Here is an 18,058-nt window from a genome sequence, read left to right on the forward strand (position 1 = left end):
CAAACACACACACACACACACACCACTAATTAATACACAACACATACACACTGTGGGTCTGTGTGTGTGGCCAGAACACACACAGACACACACACACACAGACACACACACACACAGAGGGAAGATGAAGAGCTGCAGATCGATGGAGGTCAGTGCAGACTGGCAGAGCGCCGGAGTCTAACAACCAATCAGCGTGTCAGCCATCTTTGCTTCTCTTTCCTCTGTCTTTCCTCCATCCTTCCCTCTTTCTTTCCTCTATCTTTCCTTCATCCCTCCTTCCTTCTTTCCTCTATCTTTCCTTCACCCTTCCTTCCTTCTTTCTCCTATCTTTCCTCCATCCTTCCTTCCTTCTTTCCTCTATCTTTCCTTCATCCTTCCTTCCTTCTTTCCTCTATCTTTCCTTCATCCCTCCTTCCTTCTTTCTCCTATCTTTCCTCCATCCTTCCTTCTTTCCTCTATCTTTCCTTCACCCTTCCTTCCTTCTTTCTCCTATCTTTCCTCCATCCTTCCTTCCTTCTTTCCTCTATCTTTCCTTCATCCTTCCTTCCTTCTTTCCTCTATCTTTCCTCCATCTTTTTCCAGCCTTCTTCTATCACTCATCCACATTTCATCCATCTTCCCTCCTTCCTTCCCCTCTATCCTTTCCTCCGTCTTCCCTCCTTCCCTCCATCTCTATCTCTATCAGATCACTCAGAGTGTTGGAGTGTATTAACCAATCAGAGCCCGGCTGTAATGAGTGTGTGTGTGTGTGTGTGTGTGTGTGTGTGTGTGTGTCTTACGTGCAGACTGGGGTGGTGTGTGTGTGTGTGTGTGTGTGTGTGTGTGTGTGTGTGTGTGTGTGTGTGTGTCTTACGTGCAGACTGGGGTGGTGTGTGTGTGTGTGTGTCTTACGTGCAGACTGGGGTGGTGTGTGTGTGTGTGTGTGTGTGTGTCTTACGTGCAGACTGGGGTGGTAGGTCAACAGTCCGTTGTCACACAGCGTCACGTACTTCTTCTTCCACTCCTTGTTGAGAGACTTCCCGCTTCTCTTCAGCAGCATTCCCTGGACACACACACATACACATCTGATGTTAATGAAACGAGGGAGAGAAAGAACGACAGAGTTACACCTCCTTCTCTCTGTCTCTCTCTCTCTCCCTCGTTCAGACTCCGTGGAGCGAAGAGAACGAGTTGAGAGGAGGAGGAGGAGGAGGAGGAGGAGGAGGAGGAGGAGGAGGAGGAGGAGGAGTGGATAAAGGAGAGAGCGTTTCTACAACAACATTTTCACTGAGAGAGATGAGGACAGAGGGAACATCGTCCTCCGTCATCCCTCCATCTTTCCTTCAGTCCTCCCTCCATCTTTCCTCTATCTTCCTTCCATCTTTCCTTTATCTTCTCTCCATCCTTCCCTCCTTCTTTCCTTCATCCTTCCTCTATCTTCCTTTATCTTCTCTCCATCCTTCCCTCCTTCCCTCCTTCTTTCCTTCATCCTTCCTCTATCTTCCTTTCATCTTCCCTCTATCTCCCCTCCATCCTTCCCTCCTTCCTCCCTCTATCATCTGTACTCCCTTCATCTTTCTTCTCTCTTCCTTCCCTCCTTCTTTCCCCGATCTTTCCTCCTTTCCTCTATCTTCCTCCCATCTTTCCTTTAACTTCTCTCCATCCTTCCCTCCATCTTTCCTTCACCCTTCCCTCTATCTTCCATCTTTCTTTCTCCTTCCATCCATCCCTCCTTCCTCTATTTTTCCTCCATCCTTCCTCTATCTTCCTTCCATCTTTCCTTTATCTTCCCTCCATCCTTTCCTTCTTTCCTCTATCCTTCCCTCCTTCTTTCCCCTATCTTTCCTTTATCCTTCCTCTATCTTGCTTCCATCTTTCCTCTATCTTCCTTCCATCCGTCCCTCCTTCTTTCCCCTATATTTCCTCCTTTCCTCCATCCTTCCTCTACTTTCATTCCATCTTTCCATTATCTTCTCTCCATCCTTCCCTCCTTCTTTCTTCTATCTTCCTTCTATCCTTCTTCCCCTATCTTTCCTCCTTTCCTCTATCTCCCCTCCATCCTTTCCTCCTTCTTTCCTCAATCAGCACTTCTTTAATTGCCTGACTCTCTTCAGGCCTGTTAATGTCCCTGTTACCCCCCCTCTCTCCCCCCCTCCCCCCCTCCCTCCCTCCCTCCGTCCCCCCCCCCCCCCCCCTCCTCTCTCTCTCTCCCACACACATCAGCTGCGGCTGACTGACCGTTGAGGCCGAGCGACCGCCGCTCGCCCGCCCACACTTCATTTGAGCCGAATTCATTAGGTGAGAGAGAGAGAGGGGGGGAGGAGGGGGGGATCAAAAGGAAAAGAGAGAGAGGTTGGAGTGCAGTGGGGGAGGAGGAGGGAGGAAGGGGGAGGAGGGGGAGGGGGGATAAAACTGTCCACTGATTAGCAATTACAGCGGCGCCGCCACGCGTGTCACTTCACTGGACTCTACAACATTAACACCCGACAGAGGATATTAATAGAGTCCAGCCGTGAAGGGAGGGGGGGAGGAGGGGAGGAGGGGGAGGGGGGTGATGGACAGAAGCCTGCTCTCCCCTCAGCTTTCATTAAGGCGCTCGGTGGCGGCGGGGACGGAGCGGCGAGCCCGCAGTGACCCTCGCCGCCGGAGACCACACATTAGGTGTAATTGGTGTCGACATAACGACAGGAAGGAGAGAAGGAAGGAGGGAGGAGAGGAGGGAAGGAGGGAAGGAGAGAAGGAAGGAGGGAAGAGAAGGGAAGGAAGGAGAGGAGAGAGGAGAGAAGAAGGGAGGGAGGGAAGAGAGGAGAGAAGGGAGGAGGGAAGAAAGGAAAGAGGGAAGAGAGGAGAGAAGGAAGGAAGGAAGGAAGGAATGAAGGAAGGAGAGAAGGAAAGCAGGAAGGAAGGAGAGAAGAGAGGAGAGAAGGAAGGAGGGAAGGAAGGAGAGAAGGAGGGAAGGAAGATAGAGGAAAGAAGGAGGGAAGGATGGAAGGAGGAAAAAAGATGGATGGCAGATAGAGGGAAGGATGGAGGGAAGATAGAGGAAAGAAGGAGGGAAGGATGGAGAGAAGATAAAGGAAGGATGGAGGGAGATAGAGGAAGGATGTAAGGAAGATAAAGGAAGGAAGGAGGGAGGACAGATGATGGAGGGAGGAAGCAACAAGGACTGAAGGAAGGAGGGAAAGAGAGGAGGGAAGGAAGGACGATGTTCCCTCTGTCCTCATCTCTCCGGCCGGAGACGACAGGTTTGGTGTATCCGGTGTCGTCATGACGACAGGAAGGAGAGAAACTTCAGATGATTGAAATCTTTATTTTTATATGTAAACTGTTTATTTTAAAGATAATTGGTGTTTTCTTCCTGCAGTTGAATATTTTATTCTTCTGTTCAGTCTTTCTTCTCTGCTGAGGCGTTCACAGACATCGGGTCACGGCAGCGTCAGAGCTGTTGAACCACTCGCACGTTAAAAACACGTTGAGATGTAAAAACCTCACGTGTTTGTGCAGCGATGCATCATGGGAACATTAAAGAGAGAGAAACGCAACAACAGGGATTCAGAGTGAGACATAATTCTGTTCCTGAATAAGATGTTGATCAAAAACCTTCTGGGATGGTTAGGTTACCAGATTATATTCAAATGTCAAAACGCAGAAACCAAACTAATCCATTACCTTGTGTTGCTGTATTACATTTCTCTTTTGAAAAGACGTGTTTGCAAATGTTTTTCATAAAGGTGATAGATTACACAGGATTTTCATGCTTTGAATGTTTTGGGAAAGGACAGAACTTCTCTCCACCAACTCCTTCACCAGTTGACTGTTATTTCTGGGCTGTTTATGACACAATTAATTGTCATTTCTTGATATTATGAAGCAATCCTGAGGAATTTCCTCCTTTCCTCCATCCTTCCTCTATCTCCCTTCCATCTTTCCTTCATCCTTCCATCTTTCTTTCTCCTTCCATCCCTCCCTCCTTCTTTCCTCCATCCTTCCCTCCTTCTTTCCCCTATTTTTCCTCCATCCATCCTCTATCTTGCTTCCATCTTTCCTTTATCTTCTCTCCATCCTTCCCTCCTTTCCTCAACCCTTCCCTCCTTCTTTCCCCTATCTTCCTTCAATCTTTCCTTTATCTTCTCTCCATCCTTTCCTCCTTCTTTCCTCCATCCTTCCTCTATCTTGCTTCCATCTTTCCTTTATCTTCTCTCCATCCTTCCCTCCTTCTTTCCTATATCTTCCTTCCATCTTTCCTGTATCTCCCCTCCACCCTTCCCTCCTTCTTTCCCCTATCTTTCTTCAATCTTTCCTTTATCTTCTCTCCATCCTTTCCTCCTTCTTTCCTCCATCCTTCCTCTATCTTGCTTCCATCTTTCCTTTATCTTCTCTCCATCCTTCCCTCCTTCTTTCCTATATCTTCCTTCCATCTTTCCTGTATCTCCCCTCCACCCTTCCCTCCTTCTTTCCCCTATCTTCCTTCCATCTTTCCTTTATCTTCTCTCCATCCTTCCTTCCATCTTTCCTGTATCTCCCCTCCATCCTTCCCTCCTTCTTTCCTCCATCCTTCTTTTATCTTCCTTCCATCTTTCCTTTGTCTTTTCTCCATCCTTCCCTCCTTTCCTCAACCCTTCCCTCCTTCTTTCCCCCATCTTCCTTCCATCTTTCCTTTATCTTCTCTCCATCCTTCCTTCCATCTTTACTCTATCTTCCCTCCATCCTTCCCTCCTTCTTTCCACAATCAGCACTTCTTTAATTGCCTGACTCTCTTCAGGCCTCGACTGGAACTATATTCCTTACACCTCTCCATCCAGACCTGGGGTTTGGAGGAGGTGGAGGTGTGTGTGTGTGTGTGTGTGTGTGTGTGTGTGTGTGTGTGTGTGTGTGTGTGTGTGTGTGTGTGTGTGTGTGTGTGTGTGTGTGTGTGTGTGTGTGTGTGTCAGTGGATGAATCCGGTCCATCCATCCTGAGGAAGACGAGTGATCAGTTTGCACGAGGAGGAGGAAGCTAATTGAACGCTGCTGCTGCTGCTGCTGCGTGGACGGACGCCGCCGGAGCTGATGGGTAATATCTGTCATTATTCACCTCCCGGGGGCGCCGTGACACACACACACACCTTCAGCAGCGAGGGGGGGGTTGGCAGCCATGACAGCTACAAGGTCTCCTCTCCCACACGGAGACGGAGGAGAGGATAGAGAATAGATGTGTGGAGATAAATACATCGTCACCGCGGCGGTTACGGTTGGCGAGCGGTGACGTATGGCGGAGGAAGTGCTGAGGAAAAGGTCGGCCGGCTGCGGGGCGCCATGATGAAGTCACAGGACTCATTTGTTAGGCCTCGCAAAACGTCCCGGGGCGCCGCGGCCCAGTCGTTGTGGCGAGGAGGGAGGAGGAGGAGGAGGAGGAGGAGGAGGAGGGGCCTGAAGGAAAGGTTCAAGGAAACGAGGGAAGGAACAAAACTCCCCAAGACACAAAAAAGTATCTTCTTTCATCCTGACACACTTCCTCCTCCTCCTCCTCGTCTTCGTCTTCGTCTTCGCCGGTGAAGTATCGCGGTGGAGTCTTTAAGAAAAGGTCGCTGGCTGGAGGCGACGGCGAGCCAGAGAGATGAGGTCATTCGTTAGAGGGACGACGACGACGCATCGACACGGAGAAACGTCGAGGGGCTCAAACCTGAGGGTCGGTGATTAAAGACGGACACCAGGAGGAGGAGGAGGAGGAGGAAGATGATGAACGAGCTCTGTGGAGAAAACTTCCTCTCTTATCTCGCCATGTGACGTTTGAGGACCCGACAAACAGTGGGACGAAAATAAACACTGATTCTGTTTCTATTGTGAAGAAGTTGCAGCGATAAAGAACCTCCTCCTCCTCCTCTTCTTCCTCCTTCTCCATCTGCCGGAAATAACGGTTCATAGTAACGTCATGGTTTTCATAAAGGTTAAAGATTTGAATTTTTTTGGGAAAGGCCAGAACTTTTCTCCACCAACTCGTTGACCAATTAACTATTAATTAACCAACTGTTTCTTGATATTATGACGAAATTGTTTGTTATTTCTTGATATTATGACGCATTTATTTGTTACCTGAGGGTCGCTGATTAAAGACGGACACCAGGAGGAGGAGGAGGAGGAGGAAGATGATGAACGAGCTCTGTGGAGGAAACTTCGTCTCTTATCTCGTCATGTGACGTTTGAGGACCAGTGGGACGAAAATAAACAATGATTCTGTTTCTATTGTGAAGAAGCTGCAGCGATAAAGAAACTCTTCCTCCTCCTTCTTCTTCTGCCCGTCTATTGATGTCCACTAATCTCCCCTCTAATCACCCCCCCCCCCCCCCAGACAATGGACTCTCCCGCCGCCCGGTGACAGCCAATCAGGGAGCAGATCCAGAGGAGCAGATGATATCGGAGGAGAAGACGTGGACCATCTCCACGGAGACGTCGCTCCCTTTTGTTCTTCCTCGTCCCCGGAGAGCGGGAGGCTAAATTAGAGGTGTCACCCCCCCTCATCACCCCCTCGTCACCGCGGTAACAGAGGGACGGTGACACCAGGTCATCCATCATCCCCTCAGTGTCCACTGCTCGCACCACAGAAGAATAACATCACCACGGTGACGTCGACCGCTGCAGTTCCCTTGACGACCACTAGAGTGACTCCGCCCCCCCCAGTCAGTGTCCATGACGACTCCACTGTTTACATTTTCATGAAGGACTAAAGTTAAAGAGAATAGAGGGGGCGTGGCCTCTTTGATTGACAGTGTCTCTTTGACCATATTTGGAATAGCTGGGAGTTAGGGGGCGGAGTCAGGCAGAGCCAAGATGGCGGCTGCGTAACAGCTCGATCTGAGCTTTAGAAACAAGTGGAGTGGCGGAGTCAGAGAGATGACATCGGAGTGAACAAAGTCTCATCTCCTCTCAGGCTCCTCCTATTTGACCATATTTGGAAGAGCTAAGAGGGAAGGAGGCGGAGTCAGGCAGAGCCAAGATGGCGGCTGCGTAACAGCTCGCTTCGAGCCACAATCGAACTTTAACGTCAGTCATGTGAAGAGTGACCAAAGCGGCTAAAAATATTTTTGAAACATGCGGGCGGAGTCACAGAGAGACGTCTGAGTGAATCAAAGTCTCATCTCCGCTCAGGCTCCTCCTCTTTTACCTTATTTGGAGTTAGGGGGCGGAGTCAGGCCGAGCCAAGATGGCAGCAGTGTAACAGCTCGCTTTGAGCTCTCGAAACAAGTGGGCGGAGTCACAGAGGAGACGTCCAACCAAATCAAAGTCTCCACTCCATATAGACTCCTCCTCTTTGACCTTATTTGGAATAGCTCGAAGTTAAGGGGCGGAGTCAAACTGTTCCAAGATGGCGGCCGTGCAGCAGCTCACTTTGAGCTTTAGAAACATGTGGGCGGAGTCACAGAGATGATGTCAGAGTGAAACACAGGTCTCATCTCCTCTCAGGCTCCTCCTCTTTGACCTTATTTGGAATAGCTAGGAGTAAGGGGGCGGAGTCAAGCTGCGCCAAGATGGCGGCAGTGTAACAGCTCGCTTAGAGGTCTAGAAACAAGTGGGCAGAGTCACAGAGATGACATCCAACCAAATCAAAGCCTCATCTCCTCACAGGCTCCTCCTCTTTGACCATATTTGGAATAGCGAAGAGGGAAGGAGGCGGAGCAGGCAGAGCCAAGTTGGCGGCAGTATAACAGCTCGCTTTGAGCTTTAGAAACATGTGGGCGGAGTCACAGAGATGACGTCGGAGTGAACCAAGGTAAATAGCGAAGAGGGAAGGAGGCGGAGCAGGCAGAGCCAAGTTGGCGGCTGTGCAGCAACTTGCACTGAGCCTTAGAAAAAAGTGGGCGGAGTCACAGACAGGACATCCAATCAAATCAAAGTCTCCGCTCCATATAGATTCCACCTCTTTGACCTTATTTGGAATAGCTAAGAGGGAAGGAGGCGGAGTCAGGCCGAGCCAAGATGGCGGCTGTTTGTGGGCGTCGTCCAGCAGGTTGAATCCGTGCAGGAAGTTGTTTTATCGTGGTTGAACGTGTTCCTGCTCGTCTGTCGCTGTGGGTGCGTTTGATTCGTTCAAAGTGTGTGTGGCGGCGGCGGCTTCGGCCTTGAGGATCGGTTCTGCTCGTGTGGCACTTGACCCGACAGCGGCGGCGAGAAGGAAAGAAAGAAGACTTGACTTGAGACAAACATTACAAAACCCACAAGCGACATCAAAACACACTCCCACAGACACACAGCGGCGTCAGCCTCCACGACAAGGTCGGCGTTGATGAGGCAAGGACGGCGAAGGGCAGAGCCGGGGGAGCAGGACGCCGACCACATCAAATAAAACGCCACCGAAGAAGAAGAGTGGGGGCTGAAGAGGCGCTGATTTATCTGAGAAGAGTTCTGGGTAATTAATTAGAAACTCAATTATCCAAACCTTACTTCAGCAGTCTCAATTCATTAGTGGATACAAACCCTCGCCCCTCGCTCCTCGCTGCACGCCACAGAGACGGAGACAACACTCGTCTTCCTGGCCGCCGCCGAGACCCTCAGGTCACCGCTGGTCGCTTTTGTCCGGCTCATCATCAGACGAGTGTGTACACAACACACACACACACACACTGACACACAGCGGTGGCGTGGAACAACAAAGCGACCACGGGGACACTTCCAGCGCTCAGAACAACAACACCCCCGTGCCAAACAAAAACGGCGGATGGCTCCGTGGAGACCGTCGCCGCGGCGAGGCGTAATGAGCACAATCTAAAAGCTGCAGCTCTTTGATTGACGCCTGTGTTCCTTGTTTTAATTATTTCTCTGAGTAAGGAAGAGGAGACACGACGTTCCTCCGTTCCTCCCTCCCTTCCCAAAAAATCTCATTTCCAGGGGTTAGCGTGCATGACAAAAATGTCATCATGGCCAAAATGGCTCCGAGCGGTGACAACCTTTCCCAGGGAAATGATATTTTTCCAATCCGGCGGAAGGCGGATCGTGTCACCCTCGTTAAAGCCTTGATAGCAGGTCTTTAATATTCACCGTCTTAATTAGGGCCGCAGTTAATTTCATTAAATTCTTTGGCTGCTAAATGAAGCAGATTATGAGACATCTTTTATTGCGAAGCGTGAAATTACAGCCTGCCCGCTGCCAATGGCGGCGCGGCGCTAATGAATTACAGGGTAAATAACGCCCGAATTAACCATCCAATTTAACTCCTCGCAAAGCGCCGGCGCCGAGGGGCGACGAGGACGCTGTCACAACCAGCCGGCCCCGCGAGACGCAATTACTACAGATACACTAATCAGGAGGAGCAGGAGGAGCAGGAGGAGGAGGAGGAGCAGGAGGAGGAGCAGGAGGAGGAGGAGGAGGAGGAGAGGAAGAGGAGCAGGAGGAGCAGGAGGAGGAGCAGGAGGAGGAGGAGGAGGAGGAGAGGAAGAGGAGCAGGAGGAGCAGGAGGAGCAGGAGGAGCAGGAGGAGCAGGAGGAGGAGGAGGAGGAGGAGGAGAGGAAGAGGAGCAGGAGGAGGAGAGGAGGAGGAGGAGAGGAAGAAGAGGGGGAGGAGGAGGAGAGGAGGAAGAGCAGGAGGAGGAGCAGGAGCAGGAGCAGGAGGAGGAGGAGGAGCAGGGGGAGGAGCAGGAGGAGGAGGAGAGGAAGAAGAGGAGGAGGAGGAGGAGGAGCAGGAGGAGAAGGAGGAGGAGCAGGAAGAGGAGGAGGAAGAGGAGGAAGAGACAAGGAGGAGGAGGAGACAAGGAGGAGGAGGAGGAGGAGGAGGGGGAGGAAGAGAGGAGAGGAGGAGGGGAGTAAGAGACAAGGAGGAGGAAGAGAGGAGAGGAGAGGAAGAAGAGACAAGGAGGAGGAGGAGCAGGAGGAGGAAGAGGAGGAGGAGAGGAGGAGCAGGAGGAGGAGGAGGAGGAAGAGGAGGAGGAAGAAGAGGGGGGGGCAAGGAGGAGGAAGAGGAGGAGGAGGAAGGGAAGAAGAGGAAGAGGAGAGGAAGAGACAAGGAGGAGGAAGAGGAGGAGTAGGAAGAGAGGAGAGGAAGAGGAGGAAGATGAGGCTCTGGAGATGAAGTGTTTATAAACTCAAAGTGAAGTGAATATTGACAGTTGATCTGAAGAGTGCTACATTACTACAAGACTACATTACCCAGCATGCACCTGGCCCTGAGCTCAAGGCTGCCAGGTGAAGGAGAGAGAGTTTAAGACAAGAAGAGCTAATCTGATGTGTTTGTGTGTGTTCAGTGTGTGTGTGTGTGTTCAGTGTGTGTGTGTGTGTGTGTGTGTGTCCCAGAGGTGCGGCTGCTGCGTCGGAGGGAAATTAATTTGTCAGAGAGTAGCTTTTCAAAGCGTGTGTCTGCAGCCGCTGACAGAGAGCGCTGCCTCTCTCTCCGCTAATTAGCCGCTAATTAGCGTCGTGGAGCAGATGTCGGAGGAGCGCCGGCGCTCCCAACCGCCTCTGTAAACAAAGTTGGACGCATCCGCATCCGCTCGCCACCGCCGCCGCCGCCGCCGCAACACGGGAAGAACAAGAACAGGAAGAAGAGGAACAAGGAGGAGGAGGCCAGAGGAGTGTCGTAGCAGGAGGCTCCAGCTCCAACGCCACATGTGCTTCCTGCTCCGGCTCCAAGAGAGTCAATTAGAACAAAGATGGCCGCCCTTAAAGGGCCAGTACGCCTCGTTAACGCACCACTCCGATCACTTCACACGGCCTCTGATGGAACTTTTTCCCCCCACATCCTGTCGCGTCGTTTGATTTTTGATTTTCTCCATTTTGGTTCGTCAGACCTGTCAGGTTATCATCCTTCAAAATAAAGGTAGAGGTTTGTATTAAAGCTCCTTCAAAATAAAGGTAGACGTTTGTGTAAAAGCTCCTTCAAAATAAAGGTAGATGCTTGTGTTAAAGCTCCTTCAAAATAAAGGTACATGTTTGTATCAAAGCTCCTTCAAAATAAAGGTAGATGCTTGTGTTAAAGCTCCTTCACAATAAAGGTAGATGTTTGTATTAAAGCTGCTTCAAAATAAAGGTAGATATTTGTATTAAAGCTCCTTCAAAATAAGGGTAGATGTTTGTATTAAAGCTGCTTCAAAATAAAGGTAGATGTTTGTATTAAAGCTCCTTCAAAATAAAGGTAGACGTTCATAATGTATGTCCTTCAAAATAAAGGTAGATTGATTGGTTGATACTGTCTCTCTCTGTGTCTGTATGGTCTTTAACCGCTGTAGGTTGAAGTGACGGTGGCGGCTGTGTGAACTCTCGCTGTGAGCTGAGTGTGTATGACACATCTGACCTCGCACCGCCTTCACACACACACACACACACACAGACACACACACAGTTACTATGTGCCTGCTGATTATAGTTTTTCTGTGTTTCTGTTGATTTGTTCGGCCTCGTTCTCATTACAGACGACCGAGAGCGCCGTGTCCTGGCCTGTGTGTGTGTGTGTGTCTCTGTGTGTGTCTGTGCCTGTGTGTGTGTGTTTTAATGAGCCCTGGACTCTCTTAACGAAGGCGTTCCCCTCTAACAGCGAGCGCCGTCACCTCGAGTGGCTGATAGTCGCACGCTGAGAGTCGCTCTAATGAGATAAGGAGCGCACAAGTGGCTCTAACGCACACACAGACACACACACACACACACACACACACACACACACACACACACACACACACACACACACACACAGGTATCAGAGTGTGTCTCTAATCAGCCTGTTATTGTACAAGTGCAGGTCTTTAACACTGACAACGCCATCCACGCTGTGAGGGGGCGTGGCCTAATTGCTGTACAGCGGTGTGCGTGTTGTGTGTGTTGTGTGTGTGTGTTGTGTGTGTGTGTGTGTGTTGTGTGACGTGGCTAATTTCTCTGGCAGATGTCGGAGCCTGTTAGGTCTCTGTCCCGGTCGCCTCCTCCCTCCCAGGAACGCCGCTCATCTGAGCTGCTTAACGACCACGATGCTAATTTACCCTCAACCACATGAAACTAAACTATTAGAGCTCCTTCACAATAAAGGTAGAGGTTTGTGTTAAAGCTCCTTCACAATAAAGGTAGAGGTTTGTGTTAAAGCTCCTTCAAAATAAAGGTAGACGTTTGTGTTAAAGCTCCTTCAAAATAAAGGTAGATGTTTGTGTTAAAGCTCCTTCAAAATAAAGGTACATGTTTGTATCAAAGCTCCTTCAAAATAAAGGTAGATGTTTGTGTTAAAGCTCCTTCAAAATAAGGGTAGATGTTTGTGTTAAAGCTCCTTCAAAATAAAGGTAGATGTTTGTGTTAAAGCTCCTTCACAATAAAGGTACATGTTTGTATCAAAGCTCCTTCAAAATAAAGGTAGATGTTTGTGTTAAAGCTCCTTCAAAATAAGGGTAGATGTTTGTGTTAAAGCTCCTTCAAAATAAAGGTAGATGTTTGTGTTAAAGCTCCTTCAAAATAAAGGTAGATGTTTGTATTAAAGCTCCTTCACAATAAAGGTGGATGTTTGTATTAAAGCTGCTTCAAAATAAAGGTAGATGTTTGTGTTAAAGCTCCTTCAAAATAAAGGTAGATGTTTGTGTTAAAGCTCCTTCAAAATAAAGGTAGACGTTTGTATTAAAGCTGCTTCAAAATAAAGGTAGACGTTTGTATTAAAGCTCCTTCAAAATAAAGGTAGATGTTTGTATTAAAGCTCCTTCAAAATAAAGGTAGATGTTTGTATTAAAGCTCCTTCAAAATAAAGGTAGATGTTAGTATTAAAGCTGCTTCACAATAAAGGAATAAAGGTAGATGTTTGTATTAAAGCTCCTTCAAAATAAAGGTAGATGTTAGTATTAAAGCTCCTTCAAAATAAAGGAATAAAGGTAGATGTTTGTATTAAAGCTAGTTATTGATCATTTCTTATTGATTTCTTTGGACTCTTATTGAGTCATGTGACATGTTAACTTTGTAAAACATGGAGGAAACTCCAGCTCCCGCTTGTTAAATAAAAAAAACAACACAACTGCAACACAACTCTGGTCTAAACGGCGTTTTACATAACGAGCGATAACGAGTCGACGTCTCCATGTCAAACAGGTGAAGGAGTTCAGGTCGAGGCGTCGGCGTCTGACCAGCGTCTCATTAAAAAAAACAAGTGTGAACACGGCGCTAATGGGAGGACACACACACACACACACACACACACACACACACACACACACACACACACACACACACACACACACACACACACACACACAGGAAGTGAAACTGAGTGCAAATGGAGTGTTAATGGGGAAAAAACAGTTGAACCTTGAATGTGAAGTGAAACCTCTCTTTCAACACACACAGCCTTTTTTTTTTAAAGTGCACACACACACAGACACAGACACAGACACAGTCTAATTAGGCAGCAGGTCTGCAGTGTGTGTGTGTGTGTGTGAGGCAGGAGACGAGTCGACCACAGGGAACCATCAAATCAATTAACGTCCACTTCCAACAAAAATACAACAGGAGGAGGAGCTGCCATGTTGTGCCAGGTTGAGTTAGTCCTGAGTGTGTGTGTGTGTGTGTGTGTGTGTGTGTGTGTGTGTGTGTGTGTGTGTGTGTGTGTGTGTGTGTGTGTGTGTGTGTGTGTGACTTTATTAACATGAACTGGATGTTTGTGGAGTAAATTATCAGCTGGAGTCAAAGTCAAAGTGTGTTACCATGACGACACAGGAGGATTACTGATTATTGATTAGATGTTAGGCTACAGTATATTGTCAGCACAATGTTTTATATTATATGGTAGAATTATAATACATAGTAAAATATATTACAATTACAATATATAGTGTTTGTACTACAATCAGTATAAAGGTAGATGTTTGTGTTTAAGCTCCTTCAGAATAAAGGTTTGTATTACATATTATACAATATATTATGTTTATAATAAATTATATGAATTCAATTATATATTATGAAAACAATATGCAGCATATTTAGATTTTAATAAAATATACATGTTGTCATTATTATATCTTATGACTTATATTACAATTATTATATATAATTCATTATATTATGATACAAAATATATTAATTATACTATATAAGAGGATGTGATATATTATATATTATCATTACAATATTTTTACTGCTGTAATATATTAAACTGTATATCACGGTTATGATACGTTATAATAGAAGAGAATAAAATGAAGTCAAGAGGAGGAAGAGGAGGAGGAGGAGGTCTTCTTCCTCTTCTTCCTCCTCCTGCTGAGCGACACCGCTGCGCCGAAGAAGAGAGACGTTGCGTTTGAAGCCGCTGGGATTTTTTACTCTTTCTCTTCTCTCTCTCTCTCCTCTGGTGTCAGTCTGCCTCTATGTCTCTCGCCCCCCTCTCTCTCTCTCTCTAATCACAGATGTGATTTGTTCATTTAGTCGATTACAAACGAGGCCGCGGCAACGCCGTCCACACAAGAGGCCCCGTTAGCGCTGTTAGCGCTCGCTAATTACCTGATATTGTCGGGGGGAGATCCCCCCACCTCCTCCTCCTCTTCCTTCTCTTCTTCTCTTCCTCTCTCCTCCTCCTCCCCTTCTTCCTCTCTCCTCCTTTCCCTCCTCTTCCTCTCTCCTCCTCCTTCTTCTTCTCTTCCTCTTTCCTCCTCCTCTTCCTCTCCCTCCTCCCCCTCTTCCTCCTTCTCTTCCTCTCTCCTCCTCTCTCCTCCTCCTCCTCCTCTTCCTCCTCCTCCTCCAACATGGAGGAGCTTGTGTGTGACAGATTAAGAGCCAGTTCAGGTGTTTCTCCTCCTCGCTGCCGCAGCAGGGACCAGCGTGTGTGTGTGTGTGTTTCAAGTGTGATTTTCAAGTGTGTTTAAGTGTGTGTGTGTTTAAGTGTGTGTGAATTAAAGTGCCCCCCCCCCTCCATCCTCTGCCTCCCTTTCTTCTCCTGTTGCTCCTTCAAAACGCTGCAGCCGCCGCCGTCGCTCGGATCAAAGACTCAGGACAGAAAGGAGAGAGAGAGAGAAGAAGAAGGAGGGCGAGCGACACCCCCCCCCCCCTCTCTCTCTCTCTCCTAATGATGTGGTTGGTCGACCCGGGAGAACTCCTCGCTCTAATTGATGTCAAGTGTGTGATTTCACTGTTAATCAAGGACGAGCATCAAACACACGGAGCCAGAGAGAGAGAGAGAGGAGTGTGAACGGGCGAAAGAGTGGCGGCGGCGGCGCAGACAGGAAGTGTGTGTGTGTGTGTGTGTGTGTGTGTCTCACCTGTTTGATGGGGATGGCTCGCCCGCTGCCGATGCTGTCGGCCCGAGACTCCAGGCCTTTCTTGTCCTTGTCCGGCTCGCTCGCTTTCCTCGACTGTGGGGGCGAGAGACGAGACGACACACACACACACACACACACACACACACAGTCACCGACTGATCAATACTGTCATCTGATCATTAGATTCTCCATTAATCGATCTGACACATCTGAAGCTGCAGAAAAGAAAAGATGAAGAAATTCAATCAATCAATTAAAGGGATAGTTCACCCAAAATTGAAATTTCCCTCATTATCTCCTCCCCCTCATGTGGACTAAGGGCTGGGAGAAGTTTCAGAGTCCTCCGTGGCTTCTCTGAGTTACAGTGGGGCTCCGTGCAGCACTGCATGTCCATATGACGGTTGAGAACGGAGCTCACTTTTCTTTGTCCAAAAAGACACACCAAAAAACATCCAAATACCTCCATAGTGCTCGTCTGTAATGTCCCTCTTGTATTGAAGCCCCAACATGAGAAATTGTTCAGAATAATAATAATAAAAAAATAAATAAGTCTATATTTTAAGCTTGTTTGTAGCGGAAGCTCCCAGTGTCTCAGTTCACTGCTCTTCCTGGTCCGTCCAAATCTCGCGAGATTTGCACTGACACCCAGTTCACGGCTCCGCAAATCGCAAAAACACTGGGAGCTTCAGCTACAAACAAGCTTAAAATATAGACTTATTTAATTTTTTTCGGAACAATTTCTCATGTTGGGGCTTCAATACAAGAGGGACATTACAGACGAGCTGTGTGGAGGTATTTGGATGTTTTTTGGTGTGTCTTTTTGGATGAAGAAAAGTGAGCTCCGTTCTCAACCGTCAAATTTCAATTTTGGGTGAACTATCCCTTTAAGCAACTGCTCAATCAATTAATCAATTATTTTTTATTTACTGGAGACAGTGAACGAGTTCGTTGAGATCCATATTTCATCTTCCTGTCTCCTCTCTGGTTAAGAAAATAAAAGCCTGGCTCTTGGTCAGGCTTTTATTTTGGTGTGTGCGTGTGTGTGTGTGTGTGTGTGTGTGTGTGTGTGTGTGTGTGTGTGTGTGTGTGTGTGTGTGGAACTCACGGTGAAGAGGTTGGAGCGCCGTTTGCTCTGCTTCCTGACGGGCGTGGGTGTGTTGGCGGTCTGCGGCACGTCGATGCGCAGCTCCTTCTGACTGGTGCTCGGCGTCGACGGCACCGACGACGAGTAGTCGCTCAGGCTGCCGCCGCCGTTACTGGTCTGAGGACAGGAAACAGGAAGCACACAGCAGTCAGCTGGCTCGGCCTTCACAATAAGAGCATGGTTATTAGAGTTTTAAAATCTACATTTGTTTTGATTTTTATTAATTTTCTCAGTTTGCTTTTTTATTCCAGTTTAATTTAGTTCAACAAGTGATGAATCAGTTTTAGTTTAGGTCTTATTTTGGAGGAATTGACTCGTTTTATTTAGTTTTTATTTAGTCTTAGTCTTAGTTTTTAAGGAATTAGGAGAAAAACTGGTTTAATCTGGATCAAAATTTTCCAGATTTTTGTTTTTCCATCCAGGATTAATAATTAATAATCCATCTTTACTTCGATCCCAGTCGGATTGGATCAGTCTGATAAAAAAAAATAATGAATATACAGTAAATTAGAAATACGTTGTCAATTTTTTTTTCATCTGTTTCAAATTAAAACTTCAAATTTCAATTTTCATTTCATTAAGATGTGTTTTTTATCTTGTATTGTATGTGTCTTTGTATTGTCTTCTTTTATTTATAATGGACCCGAGTCCGTAATAAAACTATCTATCTAATCTATCCAGTAGTTTGGGAAAAGTTATTCACTTTATTTACTTTATCACTATAATGGTTTAAAAACCAGGTGCAAAATATAAATACATATAAACTACATTATAAATGTTGTTTATTTGACCTAATGTAATGTAATTTAAAGGACTCAGGATCTGGTTTTAGTTTAGAAACAAAACATTTTAAAGATTTGATTTAGTTGATTTACTTCTCGTTTTTTTTGTTTTCATTTCCGTTCACTAAATGATTTCCTGGCTGCTGGTTGTAGTTTTAGTTGTGCAGTGAGAAGTTGAACATTATGGGGTGTAATCGGTTCGGATGCTGGGAAGATAAACGGCGCTCTCTCTCGGGGGAGGACGCCGCCGCCGCCGCTCAGACACGGTGAGAGATGAGACTTTAATGAGGAATCGATGGAGGATTGAAGGACGAGGATCGAAGAGCTTAACGGCCTGAAGCTGCTCAGGGAGGAGTGTGTGTGTGTGTGTGTGTGTGTGTGTGTTCTTATCACCTTTCATATTGATTTTACATTTTTTATTACGAGCCTTTAAAAGCTCCGTTTGATCTGATCTCAGTTCCTCCAACTCTGGAATAAACTCTCCACTTCCTGTTCCTGCCTTTAGATCTCATCTTTAAACTTTATTTTTCTATTTTTTTCACAGAGGCTTTTATTTCTGTTGGACTTGTAGTTTACTAGTATTCTGGTCCTAGTGAAAAACAACAATAAATTCTTCTTCCTTCCAGACTATATTCAATCAAACTTATCAGTTCATAATTACATGCAATAAATAATAACATGTTGCATTCACTTGAATAAAAAGAGAAAACGCTCAGTTTTTCACAGTGATTCATTTCTATTTCCCTGTTTTTCAGAGAAATGTATTTTTCAGTTTTTCTGAGTAATCTTTTTCCAACTTAACGCAGATCTATTAGATCTAATAGATCTATTAGATCTAGGTCTGAGCGTGTATAAGGACTGATTTCAAAATAAAAGTGTCCTTCCAAAACGGATTCAATTATCATAATTTGCATATATAGATTGATATGAATTTTGCTTTTATATCATATCAATCACATATTTGACACTAGTGACACTGCAA

The 18,058-nt window shown here is 46.8% G+C and overlaps 1 protein-coding gene and 1 long non-coding RNA gene across 4 annotated transcripts in view; one reads left to right on the forward strand and one right to left on the reverse strand.

The window, feature by feature from the left end:
- LOC311001087 overlaps positions 1-18,058 on the forward strand; it is a 441,127-nt gene that overhangs the window by 266,216 nt on the left and 156,853 nt on the right. The window lies entirely within an intron of this gene.
- Positions 1-18,058, reverse strand: part of agap1 (ArfGAP with GTPase domain, ankyrin repeat and PH domain 1) — a 130,172-nt gene that overhangs the window by 52,626 nt on the left and 59,488 nt on the right. For 2 of the 3 annotated variants that reach the window (XM_083991411.1, XM_083991410.1), the window contains exons 8-10: positions 16,256-16,456; positions 15,151-15,243; positions 938-1,042 (exon numbers count right to left, since the gene is read on the reverse strand). In XM_083991411.1, the coding sequence (XP_083847537.1) occupies positions 938-1,042; positions 15,151-15,243; positions 16,256-16,456 (399 nt within the window). The remainder of the gene's footprint in view (positions 1-937; positions 1,043-15,150; positions 15,244-16,255; positions 16,457-18,058) is intronic. The other variant, XM_083991412.1, reaches the window with a different exon arrangement.

This window comes from Trachurus trachurus (genome assembly GCF_905171665.1).
Source record: "Trachurus trachurus genome assembly, chromosome: 2".
NCBI classification, from domain to species: domain Eukaryota; kingdom Metazoa; phylum Chordata; class Actinopteri; order Carangiformes; family Carangidae; genus Trachurus; species Trachurus trachurus.